Consider the following 20,546-nt stretch of genomic DNA (forward strand, 5'->3'; position numbering starts at 1 on the left):
CATTATTTGTCATAGTCAAAAAATGGAAACTGGATCAATCATTAACTGTAGAATGGATTGATAAATTATGGTATATTTATATAATGGAATACAGCAGGGGTTGACGTACTACTTGTAAATATTTTAGGGTTTTCAGGCCAGACACAGCCTCTGTCACATATTCTTAATGTTTATTTTTGTTTCCAATACTTAAAAAATTGTAAAAAACCATTCCTAGCTTGAAATCCATATAAAAACAGGCTGAAGCCTTTAGCCCATGGGTGTAATGTGACGTATAGCAAAGAAAATGAACAAACCACAGTTATATGCAACAACTTGGGTAAATCTCATAAGAATGTTGAGCAAAGGCAGTTCAGACACAAAAGAATGAATGCTATATGATTCTATTTATAAAGTTTTAAAAACAGATGAACTAAAGCCTAGATTTTAGGGTCTACATTTAGATCACAAGAGCCTGAGGCAAAATAAGGAAAGTGGTTACATTGGATGAAGGGTTCTAGCAATGTTACATTTCTTAGTCAGATGACTATTCACTTTGTGGTAAATCATTGAGCTGTGTATTCTGGTTAGGATTGTTTTGCACTTTATGTTTTTCTTCACAATAAAGAAAAAGGTTTAAAATGTTTGCTGTATAAATGAATGTTCACTGAACCTTTATCACTCCCATCTACTCTGGCCCTTTTCTTTAAGCCAGTGATGGCGAACCGATGACACGCGAACTCATTTTTTTGGTTGATTTTTCGTTGTTAAATGGCATTTAAATATATAAAATAAATATCAAAAATATAAGTCTTTGTTTTACTATGGTTGCAAATATCAAAAAATTTCTGTATGTGACATGGCACCAGAGTTAAGTTAGGGTTTTTCAAAATGCTGACATGCCGAGCTCAAAAGGTTCGCCATCACTGCTTTAAGCTAACAAATACACTCTATTGTTGGAAAAGAGAAACAACTTTTTTGACCTGCCTTGCGTTCCAAGTTTCTGCGCCATCTTCCTGCATCGTTTCAACACAAGCCTCTTTAAAGAATAGTCTTTCTTTTAGCATTTTTGGGCTGCTTTTGTTCTGTAGTCTGTCATTCCTTCCCACTACTCTATTGAAACTTCTCTCACTATTGTCATGAGTGATTTAGTTGCTTAATCCAGTGGCAGATTATTTGAAAGGTGACTTTTTACCATGTCTTCACACAATTCATTCAACAGATGATTGAAATCTTGTTACAGATACTTAGGAGGCAGTGTGAACAAGACTGACAAGATCTTCTGTGGTCAAACAGAGTTTGCATTCTACTGGGGCAGACAGGAATTAATATTTAAACAAATAAATATGATAATTTCAGATATTAATAGGAGGAATAGGGATAATAAACCAGGGTACTCTTGAAGTGTGGGGGCAAGGGCAGGAGCCATTTTAGATGGGACAGTTAAGGAAGATCTGAAAGGTCTTTGACATTGTTGGCCACTCCCTCCCCCCTTAGTTTTTCCTGCTCCCATTGGCTTCTCCTACCTCTAACCATTCCTCTTTTGGTCTCTTGCTTGACCATTTCTTCTCTGCCTGCCTTTCTCTTTTTAATTATGAAATTTTTCAAACATAAATTTGCAAAAATAGAATAATACAGTGAACACACATATATCACTCACCCAGATTCAACAGTCATCAAGATTTTGTGAAATTTGTTTCAAGTATTCCTTTTTTTCTAATTTACTGAAATATTTTAAGCATTCCAAACATGTCATTTCTCACCTACTTCAGTTTGCATCACTAAAAAATATGGATGTTTTCTTACATAACCACATCTAACAAAAGTAGTAATAATTTTGGGGTATTATCTAATACCAATGTTTCACCAGATTTTTCCGGTAGTCTCCAAAATGGTGTTTTTATAGTCCTAAATTAAGTCTGCTTATTTCATTTGGTTGTATTTCTTACGCTTCTGTTCACCTAGAACATTCTACCCCTGCCCCACCCCCTTGGCACTTACTTGTAGAAACCAAGTCAGTCAGTTTAGAATTATTTTTTTCTAATTTTGTCTGTGAGAAGATAAGACCACTCTCAATATCTGAAACAAAAAGCACAACGCTGATTGTATTGCTTACTATAGTAAGGAAGGCAATGCTGGTTCAGTAAAGTCTTTCCAAGGAGAGCAGACCACTGTTCCTTTATATCAGCGGTTCTCAACCTGTGGGTCGCGACCCCTTTGGGGGTCGAACGACCCTTTCACAGGGGTCGCCTAAGATCATCGGAAAACACATATATAATTACATATTGTTTTTGTGATTAATCACTATGCTTTAATTATGTTCAATTTGTAACAATGAAAATACATCCTGCATATCAGATATTTATGATTCATAACAGTAGCAAAATTACAGTTATGAAGAAGCAACAAAAAAATTTTATGGTTGGTGGTCACCACAACATGAGGAACTTATTAAAGGGTCGAGGCATTAGGAAGGTTGAGAACCACTGCTTTATATGGTTTTGGGGAAGGGTGGAGTTCAAGACGTGGCAGCTTTTCAGGGCCATGAGTAGATTGACATCATCTCTAAGAATGTGGTTACTTTGGTCAATTGGCATTCAGGTGTGGTTAGTGTTTGGCTAATTTTCACAGAGAGCCATTGGTTGGTTTGCAAAAACAACAACTATGTACACCTGGGCAAGTTGTCTTTCATCAATTGAATGGATTTAAAACCAGTTTTGGTGGCTCTCTTGCTACCATGGTAACATAACAATTCTTTTTGTAGGAGTATGCAAATATCTTTATTCTCCTGTGATACCATTTAACTTGTTCCTTTATTCTGTTTCTGGTTAAACTTTTTTGGCAAGATTATTTCATAGCTCATGCTGTTGCATCACATCAAGAGGCTTACATCTGGTTGTTCCACTTTAAATGATTAGTTCCCATGGCTACAACTGATTCCTCCATTGTAAAGTTCCCTGTCAGGCTTTCATCTGTTGGTTTCATCTATTGATAATCATTACTTGAAACAATTATTTCACTAGGGCTTCAAAATAGTGGTTTTCTATTACTGTTATTCTTTCATTTATTAGTTGGGTGGTGGTTGTGTTTTTGGTGTTTTGTTTTTGGTTTTTTGTTGTTGTTGTTTTGTTGTTGTTGTTTTTGAAACAATGAACTTTCCCTCTTCAACTAGGGCTATTTAGTTACCTTTAAATAAGGCTCAAAGAAGAAAGGCAGAATAAATGTTTAATTATTTTCTTAATTTAGTTGTGAGAGCCCTAATTACTTTCATTGGGGGTTGTGTCCAATGACTTTGGTTTTTATGTTAGTTTTGCCTTTTTTTCCCTATAATGAACTTGTGGGATTTAATAATCAGTGTGAGTCAACCAATTGCATTCATTATTTTTGATGCCCAAATTGTACTTATTCTGATCCCTTTTAAATGTTCTTGTTACCCAGGGTTCCATCTCTAAAATGCTTTTCTGCCCCTCTGTGCTCACTTTCCTGTCTTCCCTTATAACTACTTTCAGCATTTTAATTACTCCCAGATCACACTTTCTTACCTTAACTTATCAGACACCAGACCTATATTTTCATTTATTCCCTTGCCTAGTTCTCCCAAAATGTATGACATGCATCACTTAACATTTTTATCTCTATTTGCTGTACTTTTTCTCTTGTATTCCCAATTAGTAGCATTTCCATGCAGCCAAAAACCTGGAAATCATTTTTTATTTTTTTCTTGCATATGCAGGTATTCACCAAATTCTGTCAGAAATATTTTAGAGTCTCAGCCTTTCCTTTGCATTGAACTGCTTACAGTTTTCAGACCATGGTGATCTCCCACGCACACTAATGGGTCAAAGCTTCTAAGTAGACTGTCTATTACCTACCAGTGCTTCCCACTCCAGATAATTTTATACTACCCTTGGAGTTACCTTCTTGAAAATAAATCTGATCATGTTAGTCCACTGTTTAAAGACCACTGCTGTATCCCTATTACCTAATATAGTAATGTTTCCCCAGATTTGTTCAACAGAACCCTAACTCTATAAGATGTTAATGGGTATTCTCTGAGAAAGAGTTGTTAGAAACAAATGTTTAGAAAAATACTGATTTTTTTTTTTTTACTCTAGATGTCTCAGCCTTTTATATGTAATGTATTAAATTCTATGGTTTCAGCAAGGGGATATAATAGCATTCCACAAACTCATTGTACCATGAAAATGTTTGTTGTTGTTAACTATCTAGAGAGATTAATGCTATTCAGTAAAATGTTGGAGAAACACTGGCCAAATGAATAAATTCTCAACCTTTAAATTGCATGGAAGACTTTTCACAATCTCTTGTGCTAAATTTGATATTCCCGTTTCCTTAGCATTCTTTCCATATGTCCTTCTGGATTTGTCTCTTAAATTACCAGGATTATCTATATCCATCTTCCCTACTACCCATCGGAGGCTGTCTTTATCTCTGTACCCTCAGCACTAAGCAGTGTTTAGCACATAGTAGCTCAAAAACACGCTGAATAATAAGTGGATCTATTTCTGAAATAGAAATTTCTCTGCTAGCCATTTTCTCCAACTGTTACTATTTTCGTACTTATAGGATCATTGGTTTCCATAATTTGTAGGTTGGAGAAAAGAATAAAATTATATATTAGAGTTGAAACAGACCTTCAAGCTCATCCAGGCCAGTGGTTTTCAGACTGTGTGCTACAATCTCAAATATTCCACAGACCCCTTTCCCACCAACTCCTCTTCCCTGCATGGCTATTAAAGGGAATGAGAAAGAAAAATAAACGTAAGAAGCACATGTTCTTTTAGCAGTTTTAAATCTTGGATTTCTTAAATTCCTTTTCAAAAGGGGTTCCAAGGTTACAGTTTAAGAACCATTGATCTAATGTCCCATCCCCTTGCTTATGAAGAAGTGGTAACAGGCCCAAGGGGATTGACTTTTCCAAGGTCACAAAGTTCTTAGAAAAGAGCCAGAACTAGGACTCAGATGATCTTACTCTCACAATAGTGCTTTTTGTAAAATTCTGAAAAATGAAACAGTTCATTAGGGCATTATGGACTAAAATTATTATGTGTTCACACCAAAACTTTATACACAAATGGTCTTAGCAACTTTGTTTATAGTAGCCCAAAACTGGACACAATCCAGGTATCCTAGTTTAACAGGGAAATATATAAACAAAATGTGGTACGTTTGTGCCATGGAATACTATTACTTAGCAATGAAAAGGAATGAACTATCAGTATACACAATAACTTGGATACATCTGAAGGGAATTCATGCTGAGTAAGAAAAAAAAAAGCTTACCTACTGTATGACCCCATTTACATAACATTCTTAAAATGACAAAAATATAGAAATGGAGAAAAGCTTAGTGGTCTCCAGTAGTTAGGAATTCGGGAGAGAGAAATGTGGGTGCGGTTATGAAGGGGCAACATGAGGGATCCTGGTGGTGATGAACTGGTCAGTATTTTTACTGTAGTGTTGGATATAAGAACCTTTATTTGTGATAGAACTAAACACACACACACACACATACACACACACAATGCAATTAAAACTGGAGACATCTGAATGAGATCAGTGGATTGTACCAATGTCAATATCCTAGTTATGACAGTGTACTATAGTTTTATAAGATGTTACCTTTAGACTAAACTTGGTAAAGGGTACACATTCTCTCTCTCTCTCTCTCTCTCTCTCTCTCTCTCTCTCTCTCTCTCTCTCTCTCTCTCTCATTTCTTACAACTGAGTGTGAATCCACAATTGTCTTAAAATAAAAATTTAATTTTAAAAATAAAATACAGTTACCTCCAAAAAATAAAATGTTATCATGTGGATTTATTATTTAGAGCTAAACTTGGGATGCCACAGTTTTTGAGTCCTGAAGCCCAGAGTCTTTTACGAATGCTTTTCAAACGAAATCCTGCAAACAGATTAGGTAACATTTTTATTTTGTTTCTTTTGTGTGTTTGTTGGGATTTGGTTTGGGGGAAGGGGGGGCTAATATTTGTTTTTGTTGTGGGATTATGAACTATTAGGACAAATATTAAAAATGAAGTCTAAATAAACAATATATATTCCTCCTTGAAATAAAATAACCATTTAATCAAAACTGGTTAATTTTTGACAGGTGCAGGACCAGATGGAGTGGAAGAAATTAAAAGACATTTATTTTTCTCAACAATAGATTGGAATGTAAGTATAGAATGAAAACTTACTTGACTTTTTTTTTATAATTAACACATGTCTAAGTCTCTCTTTTTTCCTTCAGAAACTATACAGAAGAGAAATTCATCCACCTTTTAAACCTGCAACTGGCAGGCCTGAAGATACATTCTATTTTGATCCTGAGTTTACTGCAAAAACTCCCAAAGGTAAGGAGAAAACATGAAAACCCAAATATAAGAATATATTTTTAATTTGTTTAAAATATGTTTTTATTGATTTTTAGAGAGGGGGGAAGGGAGAGGATAGAGAGATAGAAATATCAATGAGAGAGAAACATCATCAATTGGCTACCTCCTGCACACCCCCTACTGGGGATTGAGCCATCAATCCAAGCATGTGCACTGACCAGAGTCGAACTGGCAACCTCCTGGTGCATGCGTCAATGCTCAGCCACTGAGTCACACTGTTCAGGCAATAATATTTTTCTTGTTCAATCAGGAAATCTTTTCCAGTTTAATTTTTAGATTCTGACATTATGTCTTGAGACCACTGCACTAAATTCTTTTCTCCTAAATTATCTGTAGGTCACCCTTGTATCTCCCCCTAACCAGGAGCCATAGCATTGGTAGGTTACCATTTAGGGCTGCACCATCCAATATGGTAGCCATTCATACCACATCCCTGCCACAATCCTATCTAATAATAGACAAACGTGGTAATTAACCATACCTCCGACACGCTTCCCATTGGCTAATCAGGGCAATATACAAATTAACTGCCAACCAAGATGGCGGCCGGCAGCCAGGCAGCTGAAGCAAACAGGAGGCTTGCTTGCTCCAGTGATGGAGGAAGCCAAGGTTCCCCGCCTGCCACCGCCAAGCTCTGAGCTGCACTCTAAGCAACTATGTTGCAATTATAGAAGCTAAACAATCTCCAGAAACCTGCTTTCAGCCAGCTGGGCCTCAGAGCTTGAGTTGCAACAGTGTTTCAATTATACAAGCTAAACAAAGCCCAGATACCTGCTTTCAGCAGCCGAGGTCTCAGAGCTGGAGCCAAGCCTCAGAGCTAAAGCCGTCTTTCAGCTCCAGTGACAGCCATAGAAGGTAAATAAATCCCAGAATAAGAAAAAAAAGAAAAAAAGTAGAGGTTGGAAGCTTCAGTCACCCACCAGCCTGAAAACGGCCCTCAGCCCCTCACCCAGACTGGCCAGGCACCCCAGTGGGGAACCCCACCCTGAAGGGTGTGTGACTAGCTGCAAACAGCCATCATCCCCTCACCCAGGCTGGCCAGGCACCCCAGTGAGGACCCCCACCCTGAAGGGTGTGTGACCAGCTGCAAACAGCCATCATCCCCTCATCCAGGCTGGCAAGGCACCCCAGTGGGGAACCCCACCCTGAAGGGTGTGTGACCAGCTGCAAACAGCCATCATCCCCTCACCCAGGCTGGCCAGGCACCCCAGTGAGGACCCCCACCCTGAAGGGTGTGTGACCAGCTGCAAACAGCCATCATCCCCTCACCCAGGCTGGCCAGGCACCCCAGTGGGGAACCCCACCCTGAAGGGTGTGTGACCAGCTGCAAACAGCCATCATCCCCTCACCCAGGCTGGCCAGGCACCCCAGTGGGGAACCCCACCCTGAAGGGTGTGTGACCAGCTGCAAACAGCCATCATCCCCTCACCCAGGCTGGCCTGGCACCCCAGTGGGGACCCCCACCCTGATCCAGGACACCCGTCAGGGCAAACCAGCTGGCACCCACCTGTGCACCAGGCCTCTATCCTATATAGTAACAGGGTAATATGCAAACTGACCCTAACAGCAGAAGGACTGGGAATGACTGGTCACTATGACACACACTGACCACCAGGGGACAGACACTCAATGCAGGAGCTGCCCTCTGGTGGTCAGGGTGCTCTCACATGAGAGGAGCTCTGCTCAGCCACAAGCCAGGCTGATGGCTGCCAGTACAGCAGTGGTGGTGGGAGCCTCTCCTGCCTCCTCAGCAGCCCTAAGGATGTCTGACTGCAGTTTAGGCCTGTTCCCCGCTGGCAAGTGGACATCCCCCGAGGGCTGCCAGGCTGCCAGAGGGATGACTGATTGCCATCTTAGGCCCAATCCCCCAGGGAGCAAGCCTAAGCCAGCAGATGGTCATCCCCTGAGGGGTCCCAGACTGCGAGAGGGCACAGGCCGGGCTGAGGGACCCCCCCCTCCCCCCCCAAGTGCACAAATTTTTGTGCACCGGGCCTCTAGTCTATACCAATAAAAGGGCAATATGCTAATTGGACCAGACATCTTCCAGACATTCTTCCGGAAAAAGCCACGGTGGCAAGGGCTGTTGCAGAGGTGATTAGGGGCGATAAGGCCAGCAGGGGAGAGCAATTAGGGTCAATCAGGCTGGCAGGGGAGGGCAGTTAGGGGGTGATCATGAAGGCAGGCAGGCAAGCTGTTAGGAGCCAGCGGTCCCGGATTGCAAGAGGGATGTCTGACTGCCGGACATCCCCCGAGGGGTCCCAGATTGGAGGGGGTGCAGGCGGGGCTGCGGGACACCCCCCCCCACACACACACACACAAATTTCATGCACCGAGCCTCTCGTCTAAAATAATAAAATTGTAATATGCTAATTAGACCAGATGTCCTTCCTGACGACCTTCTGTGCGAAGCCAGGGCTGTGAGGGAAGCCTGGGTCCCGGGTGCTTGCCGGCGGCTGGAGGGAAGCCCAGGTTCCGGGTGCCAGAGGGAAGCCGGTGCTGGCAGCCAGAGGAAGGAAGACCTACTCTTGCACGAATTTTGTGCATCGGGCCTCTAGTAACTAAGTAATTAGGAAATCCTTTACAGCATTTTAAAGCGCTTAAGATCCTTGTGAAATCTTGTAGCAAGTTATATTGTGCCTTAAACTTTGATTCTATTTATATGGAAAAACTATTTGTGTGTTTATTACCTGTAGCTATTTTTACATGAAATACTCTTTAGTATAGTTCTCGTTAAAATTCTAATATTAGGTGATATTCTGGAAGTACTTGTAAAGTTCAAATCCCAAACATAACTTAAACTTTATATGAGCATTGATAACTTCAAAATAAACCATATCCTGAATCATGCTTTATTATAGAAATAACTTTGAAATGATCATCTATATTTCATTAATTAGCATATGTTTATACATGATGATGTGTTTTGTACTCTAATACTCTCTCATTTAGGTGTACCGGACCCCAGGTTTATCATTGACAAGTAAATAAATAGAAAGTATACTTACATATCTACACTAATAAAAGAGAAAAATGGTAATTGGCATACGAGCTACCCTTTTCATTGGCTAATCAGGGCTATATGCAAATTAACTGCCAACTAAGATTGGCAGTTAACTGCCAACAAGATGGCGGTTAATTTGCATATGTAGGCACAATGCAGGGAGGCAAAAGGGAAAGCAGGACGAAGCCCCCTGCCACTGACAGTGATCGGAAACCCAGGGGGGAGCTAAGAGCTGGGCGGCAGGGCCGCCTTTGCCCTGCCCCCCAGCCATGATCAGAAAATCAGGTGCCTTTTCTGCACTGGCCACTGATAGCAGGAAGTAGGGGTGGAGCCAGCGATGGGAGCTGGGCATGGTCGAAGCTGGCAGTCCCAGGAGCTAGGGGTCCCTTGCCTGGGCCTAAAGCGAAGCCCACGATCGCAGGGCCGCTGCAGCTGCGAGTCCCCGCTGCCCGGGCCGGACGCCTAGGCCAGAGGCATCCTGCAGGGGCAAGGGCGGAGCCCGCACGATCGCGGCGCCCCCCCGCTGCCACTGCGGGTCCCCGCTGCCCGGGCCAGACGCCTAGGCCAGAGGCGTTAGGCCTGGGCAGGGGCGGAGTCTGCAACTGCGGGGAACTGGGGGTCCCCTGCCCAGGCCTGACACCTCTGCCGGAGGCCTCAGGCCTGGTCAAGGGACCGATCTGGTGATTGGTCATCGGAGGGTGATGAGGGTCAACTCCTCTGGCCGAGGCATCGGCCTGGGTGGGGAGCGGAGCCGGGGATTGGAGGGATATGATGGTCCCCTTGCCCAAGCCTGAAGCCTGGGTCAGAGGCGTCAGGCTTGGGCGGGAGGTGGAGCAAGCGATCAGAGGGAGATGGGGGTCCCCTGCCCAGGCATGATTCCTGGGCCAGAGGCCTCAGGCCTGGGCGGGGACCAGAGCCAGTGATCAGGGGGAGATGGGGGTCCCCTGTCCAAGCCTGACACCTCTGGCGGAGGCATCAGGCCTGGGCAAGGGGCCGATCAGGCGATCGGAGGGTGATGGGGGTCTACGCCTCTGGCCGAGGCATCAGGCCTGGGCAAGGGGCAGAGCCAGCAATCGGAGGGGTCTGGGGGTCCCCTGCCCAGGCCTGACGCCTGGGCCAGAGGCATCAGGCCTGGGCTGGGGGCAGAACCAGTGATGGGGGGAAATGAGGGTCCCCTGCCCAGGCCTGACACCTCTGTCAGAGGCGTCAGGCCTGGGCAAGGGGCCGATCCTGCGATTGGAGGGTGATGGGGGTCAACGCCTGAGGGCTCCCAGTATGTGAGAGGGGGCAAGCTGGGCTGAGGGACACTCCCCCCCCACACACACCCAGTGCACGAATTTCGTGCACCGGGCCCCTATTTTTTTCCATAAAATACATCACTCAAACCTTGCTATAAAGCTTTCTAGACAAAATCTTCACAATCTACATTGAGCATTGAATGGTGTTTATTCTTTTTATGAGACAGTCTTAGAAATTTGGATTAATGTATGGACAAAATTTTAGCAAATACATGGACAGTGATATGCATAGAGTTGACATGTAGTGGTGTTTTACTTTGCTTTCTCAATACAGTTTGTCCTGGTAGAGGGAAAAATCTCAGAATAGAGCAGTTCTATATTGGATTCTGCCCAGATAGGTTCTCTTAGCAGACGTTTTCAGTATAATAATCATTTTAAAATTTACTAAACTATATATTGCTGAGAATATCAAGCTGATATTCAAAAAGCCCTTTATACAGAGTTGATGTTTAAGTACATTTACCTATTTGTGTTTTTTGCTTGCCCTTAGCCTTTAGAGTATGTTTATAAATATTAGTATGCCTAATTGTGTGTTTATATTTATGTCTTTAAAAAGAACATTAGCTATACTGCAAAAGCATTTTTCTACTTCTATTAATGCCAGTAGATTCCAACAAATAATTTGAATAACAATACATATTGTGTCATAAAATATATTTTAAGGATTGCATACCATGATTATCCTAGAAATTACTTTTGTTCCTTAAATATATATAATAATTTTTAACTTGTAGCTTAGATTTTTAAATTCTGACATTATGTATTGAGACCACTGAACTAAATTCTTTTCTCCTAAATTATCTGTAAGTCACCCTTGTATCTCCCCCTAACCAGGAGCCATAACATTGGTAGGTTACCATTTAGGGCTGCACCATCCAATATGGTAGCCAGTAGCCACATGTGGTTATTTAAACCTAAGTTAATTAAAATTAAAATTTTTGTTTCCCAGTCACACTAACCACATTTCAGATGCTCAGTAGTTGCATGTGGCTAGTGGCTACCATTTTGGACAGCACAGATAAAGAAAATGTTCATCACTGCAGGCAATTCTATGGGACAGTGCTAATTTAAAATAGCATTAGCCCAGTAATCCATCGATTTATTATATTCTTAAGTGAATTTGCTATTTTCTGGACTCTGAGGGAATATGATATTAGAGTTATGATGGAAATAAGGCATCAGGGCAGATCTGGTACAGTGCCTCCCTGGGTTATCCTGAAAGTACTAGGTGCCTGAGATGTAGAATTCCAGAAAAAAGTGTGAAAGATTATAATGTGGACAATTCTTCCCTTAATTGCCTTTCAAAGTAATCACCTTCTTGGTAATTTATTATTCTTTTCAGATTCACCTGGCATTCCACCTAGTGCTAATGCACATCAGCTTTTTCGGGGGTTTAGTTTTGTTGCTATTACCTCAGATGACGAAAGCCAAGCTATGCAGACAGTTGGTGTGCATTCAATTGTTCAGGTGAGTGAATGTCTAAGTAATTTTAAGTTTGAAATGTAAGATATAGTTCATTGTATGAATAATTAGCTTAGATTTTATCTGCTGACTTAAGTGAGCAGCTTAAAATACATTTTATATCATTGATGTTAGTCTTAGAAGTTTTTTTCATATGCCTTTGAAAGGGTTGCACGCACCAGAATCCTGAATACTTATCTGACTTAAAAGTGGAATTCTAAGAGAGTTGAGATAAATATCACCATCTTGTCTCTCCCCTATCCTGTGCCTCAAAATGTTTATCAGGCCTAGTTTGTTTCAGCCTCTGCCTCTGTCAGGTCAGCTATGATGAACTGAGGCCTCCTGGTTCCCTGATTGCTTTAGAAGAGGGGTTAGCAGACTTTTTCTGTAAAGGGCCAGATGATAAATACTTGAGGCTTTGTAGGCTATATGATCTCTGTTGCAACTACTCAGCTCTGCCATTGCAGCACAAAAGCAGCCATTGACAATACAAAAATGAATGTGCATCTCTGTGTTCCAATAAAACTTTATTTAGAAAAACTAATAGTGAACCAGATTTGGCCCACAGGCCATAGTTTGCCAACCTCTGTCATAAAAACATTTAAGAAATAAAAATGAACTTAAATCTTAAGTCTGCTAAGTTTTGTGTCCTTGTTCTTTTGGAGTCCCCATTGTCATTATGCAGAAATGGTTATGGGTACTGTCTTAAGGTGCCTCCTATCTCATTATCCCATATGATTATCAGAGCTGGAGAAAAATGTAAAAACCACAGAAGCAGGTTTCTAGATATGTAGGTGTGTTTGTAACAGGAGACTGAACTATTAAATTAAATGTTATTAGAGGACACAAGTACAAAACATTAGATTTCTTTCTTCTCATTCTAGTATCATGGAAAGATAAATTTAATTCATCTTCCTAGTCATAGAGGGAATTGTTTTGAGGGTATAACCAGTGCTTGAATTTGCTTGATAATTAAGTTGCTTTTGCTCTTAAGTTTATTTTATGAGTCAGTCATGCTGCTTTCTCCACTTTCTAGAAAACCAATTTAAACAGTGGTTTTTGAACAAAGTTCAGGTTAAAATAGTCTGTCTCTTTTACTGTGACAACCGTGTGGTGTACGGCAAGTTTTAAACTTCTGTACCTAACATAGAAATTGCAAAATATTCTATAGAATTCAACTTTTAACTTATATGAAGCTCATAGGCATGGGGGTGGGAGGATCTATCACTATAGCTCAGGGCAGTAGAACTTCCCTCAGTGTGTTTATGGAACCAGTAATTTACTGTTCATCGTCCTCCATGTTATTAGTCCTTAACCTATGAATGGCTTCTCTAGCAGAAGTTGTATTGAAGCTATGACTTGAGGGTGGAGAAAGGAAGGCATAGCTACAGATAGTCCAAAATGATGATAATAGATATCACCTTCAAATAATGTTATTTAATCCTCACCATTACCCTCTGAGAAAACACAAGTTCAAGATTACACAACCTACAAGTGGTACATCTGAGACAAAAATCCAGATGTTCAATCCAGGTGTCAAACTTCTCCCTATTTGCAAAGGTACTTGGGGCTCAATCACAGGCGAGGCTGTCAGTCCATCAAGTAGTTCTGCATTTTCTGTTGTACATATTTAATTTTTTGAATTTAACTTAAGGTTTTTTAAAGGGCATATTTCATGCTGTACATTTTATTGTAGACACTTCTAAAATATACAGTTGTGGAAGAATAAAGGTTGTAAAGATTGGTTTTTATTTTTACTGATATTCATTTGTAGTTAACATCAGTAATTCATGTTGAGTAATATATTCCCCTATTATGAATGTACCAAAGTCAGTACAGAACTCTTTGTCAATTTATAATTGTATTTGTAGCAGTTGCACAGGAACAGTATTCAGTTTACTGATGGATATGAAGTGAAAGAAGATATTGGAGTTGGCTCCTACTCTGTTTGTAAGAGATGTATACATAAAGCCACAAACATGGAGTTTGCTGTAAAGGTAAGTGTTTTTAGATTTAAAATGCAACTTTAACTGTTTTTATTTATGCATGTCAGTACCAGTTAAACATTACGCTCTTCTTTGGTAAATGTGCCTTTTTTAATAAAAAGGTAAAGTTAATTTAAATATCTGGCTAGTGATTATCAGGGAACCATCCATTACAGTGGATTCCCCTGTGAGCTAAAAAGGTAAGGTAGCGTACATCCAGTTTGCTTAGGGCAGTACCAGTTTACACTCACCTGATTTTTTGTAGCATCCGTTCTGCTTTCAGAAGCTTCCATTTTACAGTCAAGGTGTCAGGGAATTCCTCAAGATTGTATACCAAATGTTGTATATTTACATTTTTCTAGCAACAGTGTTCATACCATTCTTCACATTTAAAAGGATCTGTGAACCAATAAAAGAATAAGAACCACTAACATTAAGTTTATTATCATTAGCTGTTTTAATTTTATTAGGTGTTCTAAGGCATCAAGATTTTTCTAAGCCAAAACCAAGACACATGGCTCTATGATAAAGTTTGAGTTGCAAACCTTTAGTTGAAAGTGAACAAATATCAAGTCTCTGCCTTTTTACTTATAGGAATGGTAGCCTCTGCTCTCCCATTACAAGCAATTCAAGTAATGTCTAAAGCTTTCAACTTACCTGCAAGCTTAGAAATAGTCTATAAGTATGGGCAGCTCCTGTTCAGTTCGTGGGAAAGTGGCATTAATTGGGATTACTTCCATCCACCCATCTATTTATCTAAATATATAGTATGATTTCATATCTACATTAATAAAAGACAAAGATGCTAATTGACTGTACCTTTGCTACACCCACCAGCCAATCAGAAGAGTATGCAAATTAACCCAACAAAGATGGCCGTTAAATTTGCATACTACAGGTGGGGCAGGCAGTGCCAGATGCCCCTGCGGGATCCGGGATGCAGATCGGGGACCGGCGAGGCAGGGCGGGCAGCACCAGAAGCCACCTGTGGGTTGCGGGCCGCAGATCAGGGACCAGGGAGGCGGGGCGGGCAGTGCCAGACACCACCCGGGGAGGCCAAGCCGGCAATCACCCTGGCCAGAAGACTGAGGCCTGTGCAAGGGCGGAACCTGGGATTGCACAGGGCTGGAGGTGCCCTGCCCAGGCCTAACGCCTCAGCTAGAGGCCTAAGGCCTGGGCAGGGGCGGAGTGGACCATCAGAGAGGGCTGGGGGTCCCCTGCCCAGGCCTAACGCCCCAGCCAGAGGCCTAAGGCCTGGGCAGGGGCGGAGTGGACCATCAGAGAGGGCTGGGGGTCCCCTGCCCAGGCCTAATGCCCCGGCCAGAGGTCTTAGGCCTGGGCAGGCAATCGGAGCAGACTAGGGGTCCCCTGCCCAGGCCTAATGCCCCAGCCAGAGGCCTGAGGCCTGGGCAGGGGCGGAGCCAGCGATCGCATGGGGCTGGGGGTCCTCTGCCCAGGCCTAACACCCGGCCTAAGGTCTTAGGCCTGGGCAGGGGCCGAGGCGGGGATCGGTGTGAACTACAGAGGAAACACCTTTTCTGACCACTCATTGGCTAAGCTCCCTGTATGCCACTGGTAATATTCTTAGTAACTTGGGTAATAAGAATCCAAAACGGTGATCTAGGGTTTTTCCACCTCACTCCTGGAGAAAAAATTGAAGGCCTGCTGCTGGAGGGCTAAGAAATGTCATATCCTGCCCTAGCCGGTTTGGCTCAGTAGCTAATGCCTCGGCCTGCCTACCACAGGGTCTGGGTTCAATTCTGACCAAGGGCATGTACCTAGGTTGCAGGCTCTTCCCTGGCTGGGGCCCAGGTCAGCGCTCATGCAGGAGGCAACCAATCAAAATGTTCCTCTCACTTTGATGTTTCTCTCTGTCTTTCTCTTTCTCTTCCACATTCTCTAAAAATCACTGGAAACATATCCTCACGTGAGGATAAGAAAATAATAAAGAAATGTCATATCCTATGAAAGACACATCTTGAAAATGCCTAAAGAAAGTTGTCATTTTTTCATGGTGAAGGGATTGGAGTCCGTGTTGATGAAAACACCTTGGTGGCTACAGTGGCTGGCAGTGGCTGCAGCAGCGGGGTGATGGGGCTGGTGTCTTCCCCTGATCAGCCTGGTCACCTCCCACAAAGGGAGGCCAGACTGTGGCTTAGACCTGCTCCCCAAGGGGAGCAAGGAGCAGGCTTAAGCCGTCACTGGGACATCCCCTGAGGGCTCCCAGTATGTGAGAGGGGGCAGGCTGGGCTGAGGGACACCCCCACCCAGTAAACGAATTTCGTGCACCAGGCCCCTAGTGTAAAAATAAAAATGAATGTGTTTTATACATGCACTAGAGGCCCAGTGCATTAAATTCGTGCAAGGCGCTCAGCCCCCACCACTGTGGGGGACACCTCGGCCTCGGTCCCTGTCCACCGGGGCCTGTATTGCCTCTGCCTTGGCCCCTGCCCAACCACCATGGCTTCATTCAGAAGGTCATCAGGAAGGACGTCCAGTCTAATTAGCATATTATGCTTTTATTATTATAGACTAGGGGCCCGGTGCACGAAATTCGTGCACTGGGGAGGGGGGAGTGTCCCTCAGCCCAGCCTGCCCCCTCTCACATACTGGGAGCCCTTAGGGAATACCCTATTGACAGCTTAGGCCCTCTCCCTGCTCCCCTTGGGGAGCGGGCCTAAGCCGCAGTCTGGCCTCCCTTTGTGGGAGGTAACCGGGCTGATCAGGGGAAGGAACCAGCCCCATAACCCCGCTGCTGCAGCTACTGCCAGTCACCGCAGCCAGCAAGGTTTTTTCATCAACATGGACTCCAGTCCCGTTACCATGAAAAAATGACAACTTTTTTTAGGCATTTTCAAGATGTGTCTTTCATATAATAATAATTTCTTTATTATTTTTTTATCTTCACCTGAGGATATGTTTCCATTGATTTTTAGAGAATGTGAAAGAGAAAGGGAAAGACAGAGAGAAACATCAAAATGAGAGGAACACTTTGATTGGTTGCCAACTGCATGAGCCCTGCCCTGGGCCCTGGGCAGGGAGGAGCCTGCAACCTAGGTACATGCCCTTGGTCAGAATTGAACCCAGACCCTGCCATTGGCAGGCCAAGGCATTATCCACTGAGCCAAAGTGGCTAGGGCAGGATATGACATTTCTTAGCCCTCCAGCAGTGGACCTTCGTTTTTTTCACCAGGAGTGTGGTGAAAAACCCTAGATCACCGTTTTGGATTCTTATCACCCAAGTTACTAAGAATATTACCAGTGGCATACAGGGAGCTTAACCAATGAGCGGTCAGAAAAGGTGCTTCCTCTGTAGTTCACACCAATCTGCGGCTTGGCACCCCACCCACCCCCACCCCAGGCTTGATGCCTCTGGCCCAGGCTTCAGGCCTGGGCAGGGGAACCCCATCTCCCCAGATCACGGGCTCCACCCTTGCCCAGGCCTGACGCCTTGGCCAGAGGCGTCGACCCCCATCACCCTCCGATTGCCAGATTGGCCCCTTGCCCAGGCCTGATGCCTCCGCCAGAGGTGTAAGGCCTGGGCAGGAGACCCCCATCTCCCTCCCATAGCTGGCTCCGCCCCCCGCCCAGGCCTGACGCCTCTGACCCAGGTAACAGGCCTGAGCAGGGGACCCGCACACCCCTCCGATTGATGGCTCCACCCCCCCCAGGCCTGACACCTGGGCCAAAGGCGTTGACCCCCATAACCCTCCAATTGCAGGATCAGCCCCTTGCCCAGGCCTGATGCCTCTGCCAGAGGTGTCAGGCCTGGGCAGGGGACCCTCATTTCCCCCTGATCACTGGCTCTGCCCCCTGCCCAGGCCTGATGCCTCTGGCCCAGGATTCAGGCCTGGGCAGGGAACTCCCTTCTCCCCCCCCATCACCGGCTCCACCCTCGCCCAGGCCTGATGCCTTGGCCAGAGGCTTCGACCCCCATCACACTCCGATCGCCTGATCGGCCCCTTGCCCAGGCCTGACGCCTCTGCCAGAGGTGTCAGGCCTGGACAGGGGACCCCCATCTCCCTCTGACTGCTTGCTCAACCCCCTGCCCAAGCCTGACGCCTCTGACCCTGGCTTCAGGCTTGGGAAGGGGACCCTCATATCCCCCCAATCACCTGCTCCGCCCCCCACCCAGGCCTGATGCCTCTGGCCCAGGCATCAGGCCTGGGCAGGGGACCCCCAGCCCCCTCCAATTGCTGGCTCCGCCCCCACCCAGGCCTAATGCCTCGGCCAGAGGAGTTGACCCTCATCACCCTCCGATCCCCAGATCGGCCCCTTGCCCAGGCCTGAGTCCTCCGGCAGAGGTGTCAGGCCTGGTCAGGGGACCCATAGCTCCCACCATCCCCGGCTCTGTCCCTGCTACCCAGGATCTCTGGCACCACCCCTGCCAAGACCTAAGGCTTCTGATGGAGGCATTAGTCCTGGGCAGGAGACCCCCAGCTCCCTGCGATCTCCTGCTCTGCCCCTGCCTAGACCTAATGCCTCTGACCAAGGGTTAGGCCTGGGCAGGAGACCCCCAGCTCCCTGCGATTGCAGGCTCTGCCCCTGACCAGGCCTAATGCCTCTGGCCAAGGCATTAGGCCTGGGCAGGGGACCCCCAGCTGCTCACGATTGCTGACTCCACCCCTGCTCCCCGCGATGGCTGGTTCTGCCCCTGCCCAGGCCTAACGCCTCTGGCCTAGGCATTAGGCTTGGGCAGGGGACCCCCAGCTCCCTAGGATCGCTGACTACGCCCCTGCCTAGACCTAACACCTCTGGCCAAGGCATTTGGCCTGGGCAGGGGACCCCCAGCTCCCTAGGATCACTGACTCCGCCCCTGCCCAGGCCTAATGCATCTGTCCAAGGCATTAGGCCTGGGCAGGGGACCCCCAGCTGCTCACAATTGCTGACTCTGCACCTGCCCAGGACTAAGGCCTCTAGCCGAGGCCTTAAGCCTGGGAAGGGGTCCCCCAGCTCCCCACGGTTGCAGGCTCCACCCCTGCCTAGACCTAATGCCTCTGACTGAGGCCTTAGGCCTGGGCAGGGGCCCCCCAGCTCCCCGCGGTTGCAGGCTCCGCCCCTGCCCAGACCTAATGCCCCTGGCCAAGGCATTAAGCCTGGGCAGGGGACCCCCAGCTCCTGGCGATTGCAGGCTCTGCCCCTGCTCCCTGCGATGGCTGTTTCCGCCCCTGCCCAGGCCTAAGGCCTCTGGCCAAGGCATTAGGCCTGGGCAGGGGACCCCCAGCTGCTCAAGATTGCTGACTCCACCCCTGCCCAGGCCTAAGGCCTCTGGCTGAGGCCTTAGGCCTGGGCAGGGGCCCCCCAGCTCCCCGCAGTTGCAGGCTCTGCCCCTGCCCAGGCCTAAGGCCTCTGGCCAAGGCATTAGGCCTGGGCAGGGGACCCCCAGCTGCTCATGATTGCTGACTCCACCCCTGCCCAGGCCTAACGCCTCTGGCCGAGGCCTTAGGCCTGGGCAGGGGTCCCCCAGCTCCCCGCGGTTGCAGGCTCTGCCCCTGCCTAGACCTAATGCCTCTGGCCGAGGCCTTAGGCCTGGGCAGGGGTCCCCCAGCTCCCCGCGGTTGCAGGCTCTGCCCCTGCCTAGACCTAATGCCTCTGGCCAAGGCGTTAGGCCTGGGCAGGGGACCCCCAGCTCCTGGCGATTGCAGGCTCTGCCCCTGCCCAGGCCTAACGCCTCTGGCTGAGGCCTTAGGCCAGGGCAGGGGACCCCCAGCTCCCCTTGGTTGCAGGCTCTGCCCCTGCCTAGACCTAACGCCTCTGGCCAAGGCGTTAGGCCTGGGCAGGGGACTCCCAGCTGCCCAGGATCGCTGACTCCGCCCCTGCTCCCCGCGATGGCTGGTTCCGCCCCTGCCCAGGCCTAACGCCTCTGACCGAGGCATTAGGCCTGGGCAGGGGACCCCCAGCTCCCTACGATCGCTGACTCTGCCCCTGCCCAGGCCTAATGCCTCTGGCCAAGGCGTTAGGCCTGGGCAGGGGACCCCTAGCTCCCCGGACTGCCGGCTCCGCCCCTGCCCAGCTCCCATTGCCGGCTCCACCCCTGCTTCCCACTATCACTGGCCAGGAGGCAATGGCCCCGGGGTCTCTGATCTTAGCTCCCCCCTGGGTTTCCGATCACCATCAGTGGCAGGGGGCTTCTTCCGTCCTTTCCCTTTCGCCTCCCAGCATTGTGCCTACATATGCAAATTAACCGCCATTTTAGTTTGCAGTTAATTTGCATATCGCCCTGATTAGCCAATGGGAAGGGTAGCGGATGTATGGCTAATTACCATGTTTCTCTTTTATTAGATAGGATTATTATAGACTAGAGTCCCGGTGCACGAATTCATGCATGGGTGGAGTCCCTCTGGGTGGCCTGCAGGGATCAGGCTAAAACCCACAGTCCAGCACTGCTTGCATCTCCTATCTGCCA

At 46.2% G+C, this 20,546-nt stretch overlaps 1 protein-coding gene across 8 annotated transcripts in view; it reads left to right on the forward strand.

Moving 5' to 3' along the window:
* Positions 1-20,546, forward strand: part of RPS6KA3 (ribosomal protein S6 kinase A3) — a 133,232-nt gene that overhangs the window by 82,381 nt on the left and 30,305 nt on the right. For all 8 annotated transcript variants that reach the window (XM_059678547.1, XM_059678550.1, XM_059678548.1 and 5 more), the window contains 5 exons: positions 5,829-5,917; positions 6,110-6,174; positions 6,251-6,353; positions 12,037-12,161; positions 14,027-14,152. In XM_059678547.1, coding sequence (XP_059534530.1) covers positions 5,829-5,917; positions 6,110-6,174; positions 6,251-6,353; positions 12,037-12,161; positions 14,027-14,152 — 508 coding nt within the window. The remainder of the gene's footprint in view (positions 1-5,828; positions 5,918-6,109; positions 6,175-6,250; positions 6,354-12,036; positions 12,162-14,026; positions 14,153-20,546) is intronic.

This window comes from Myotis daubentonii, chromosome X (genome assembly GCF_963259705.1).
Source record: "Myotis daubentonii chromosome X, mMyoDau2.1, whole genome shotgun sequence".
NCBI lineage: Eukaryota > Metazoa > Chordata > Mammalia > Chiroptera > Vespertilionidae > Myotis > Myotis daubentonii.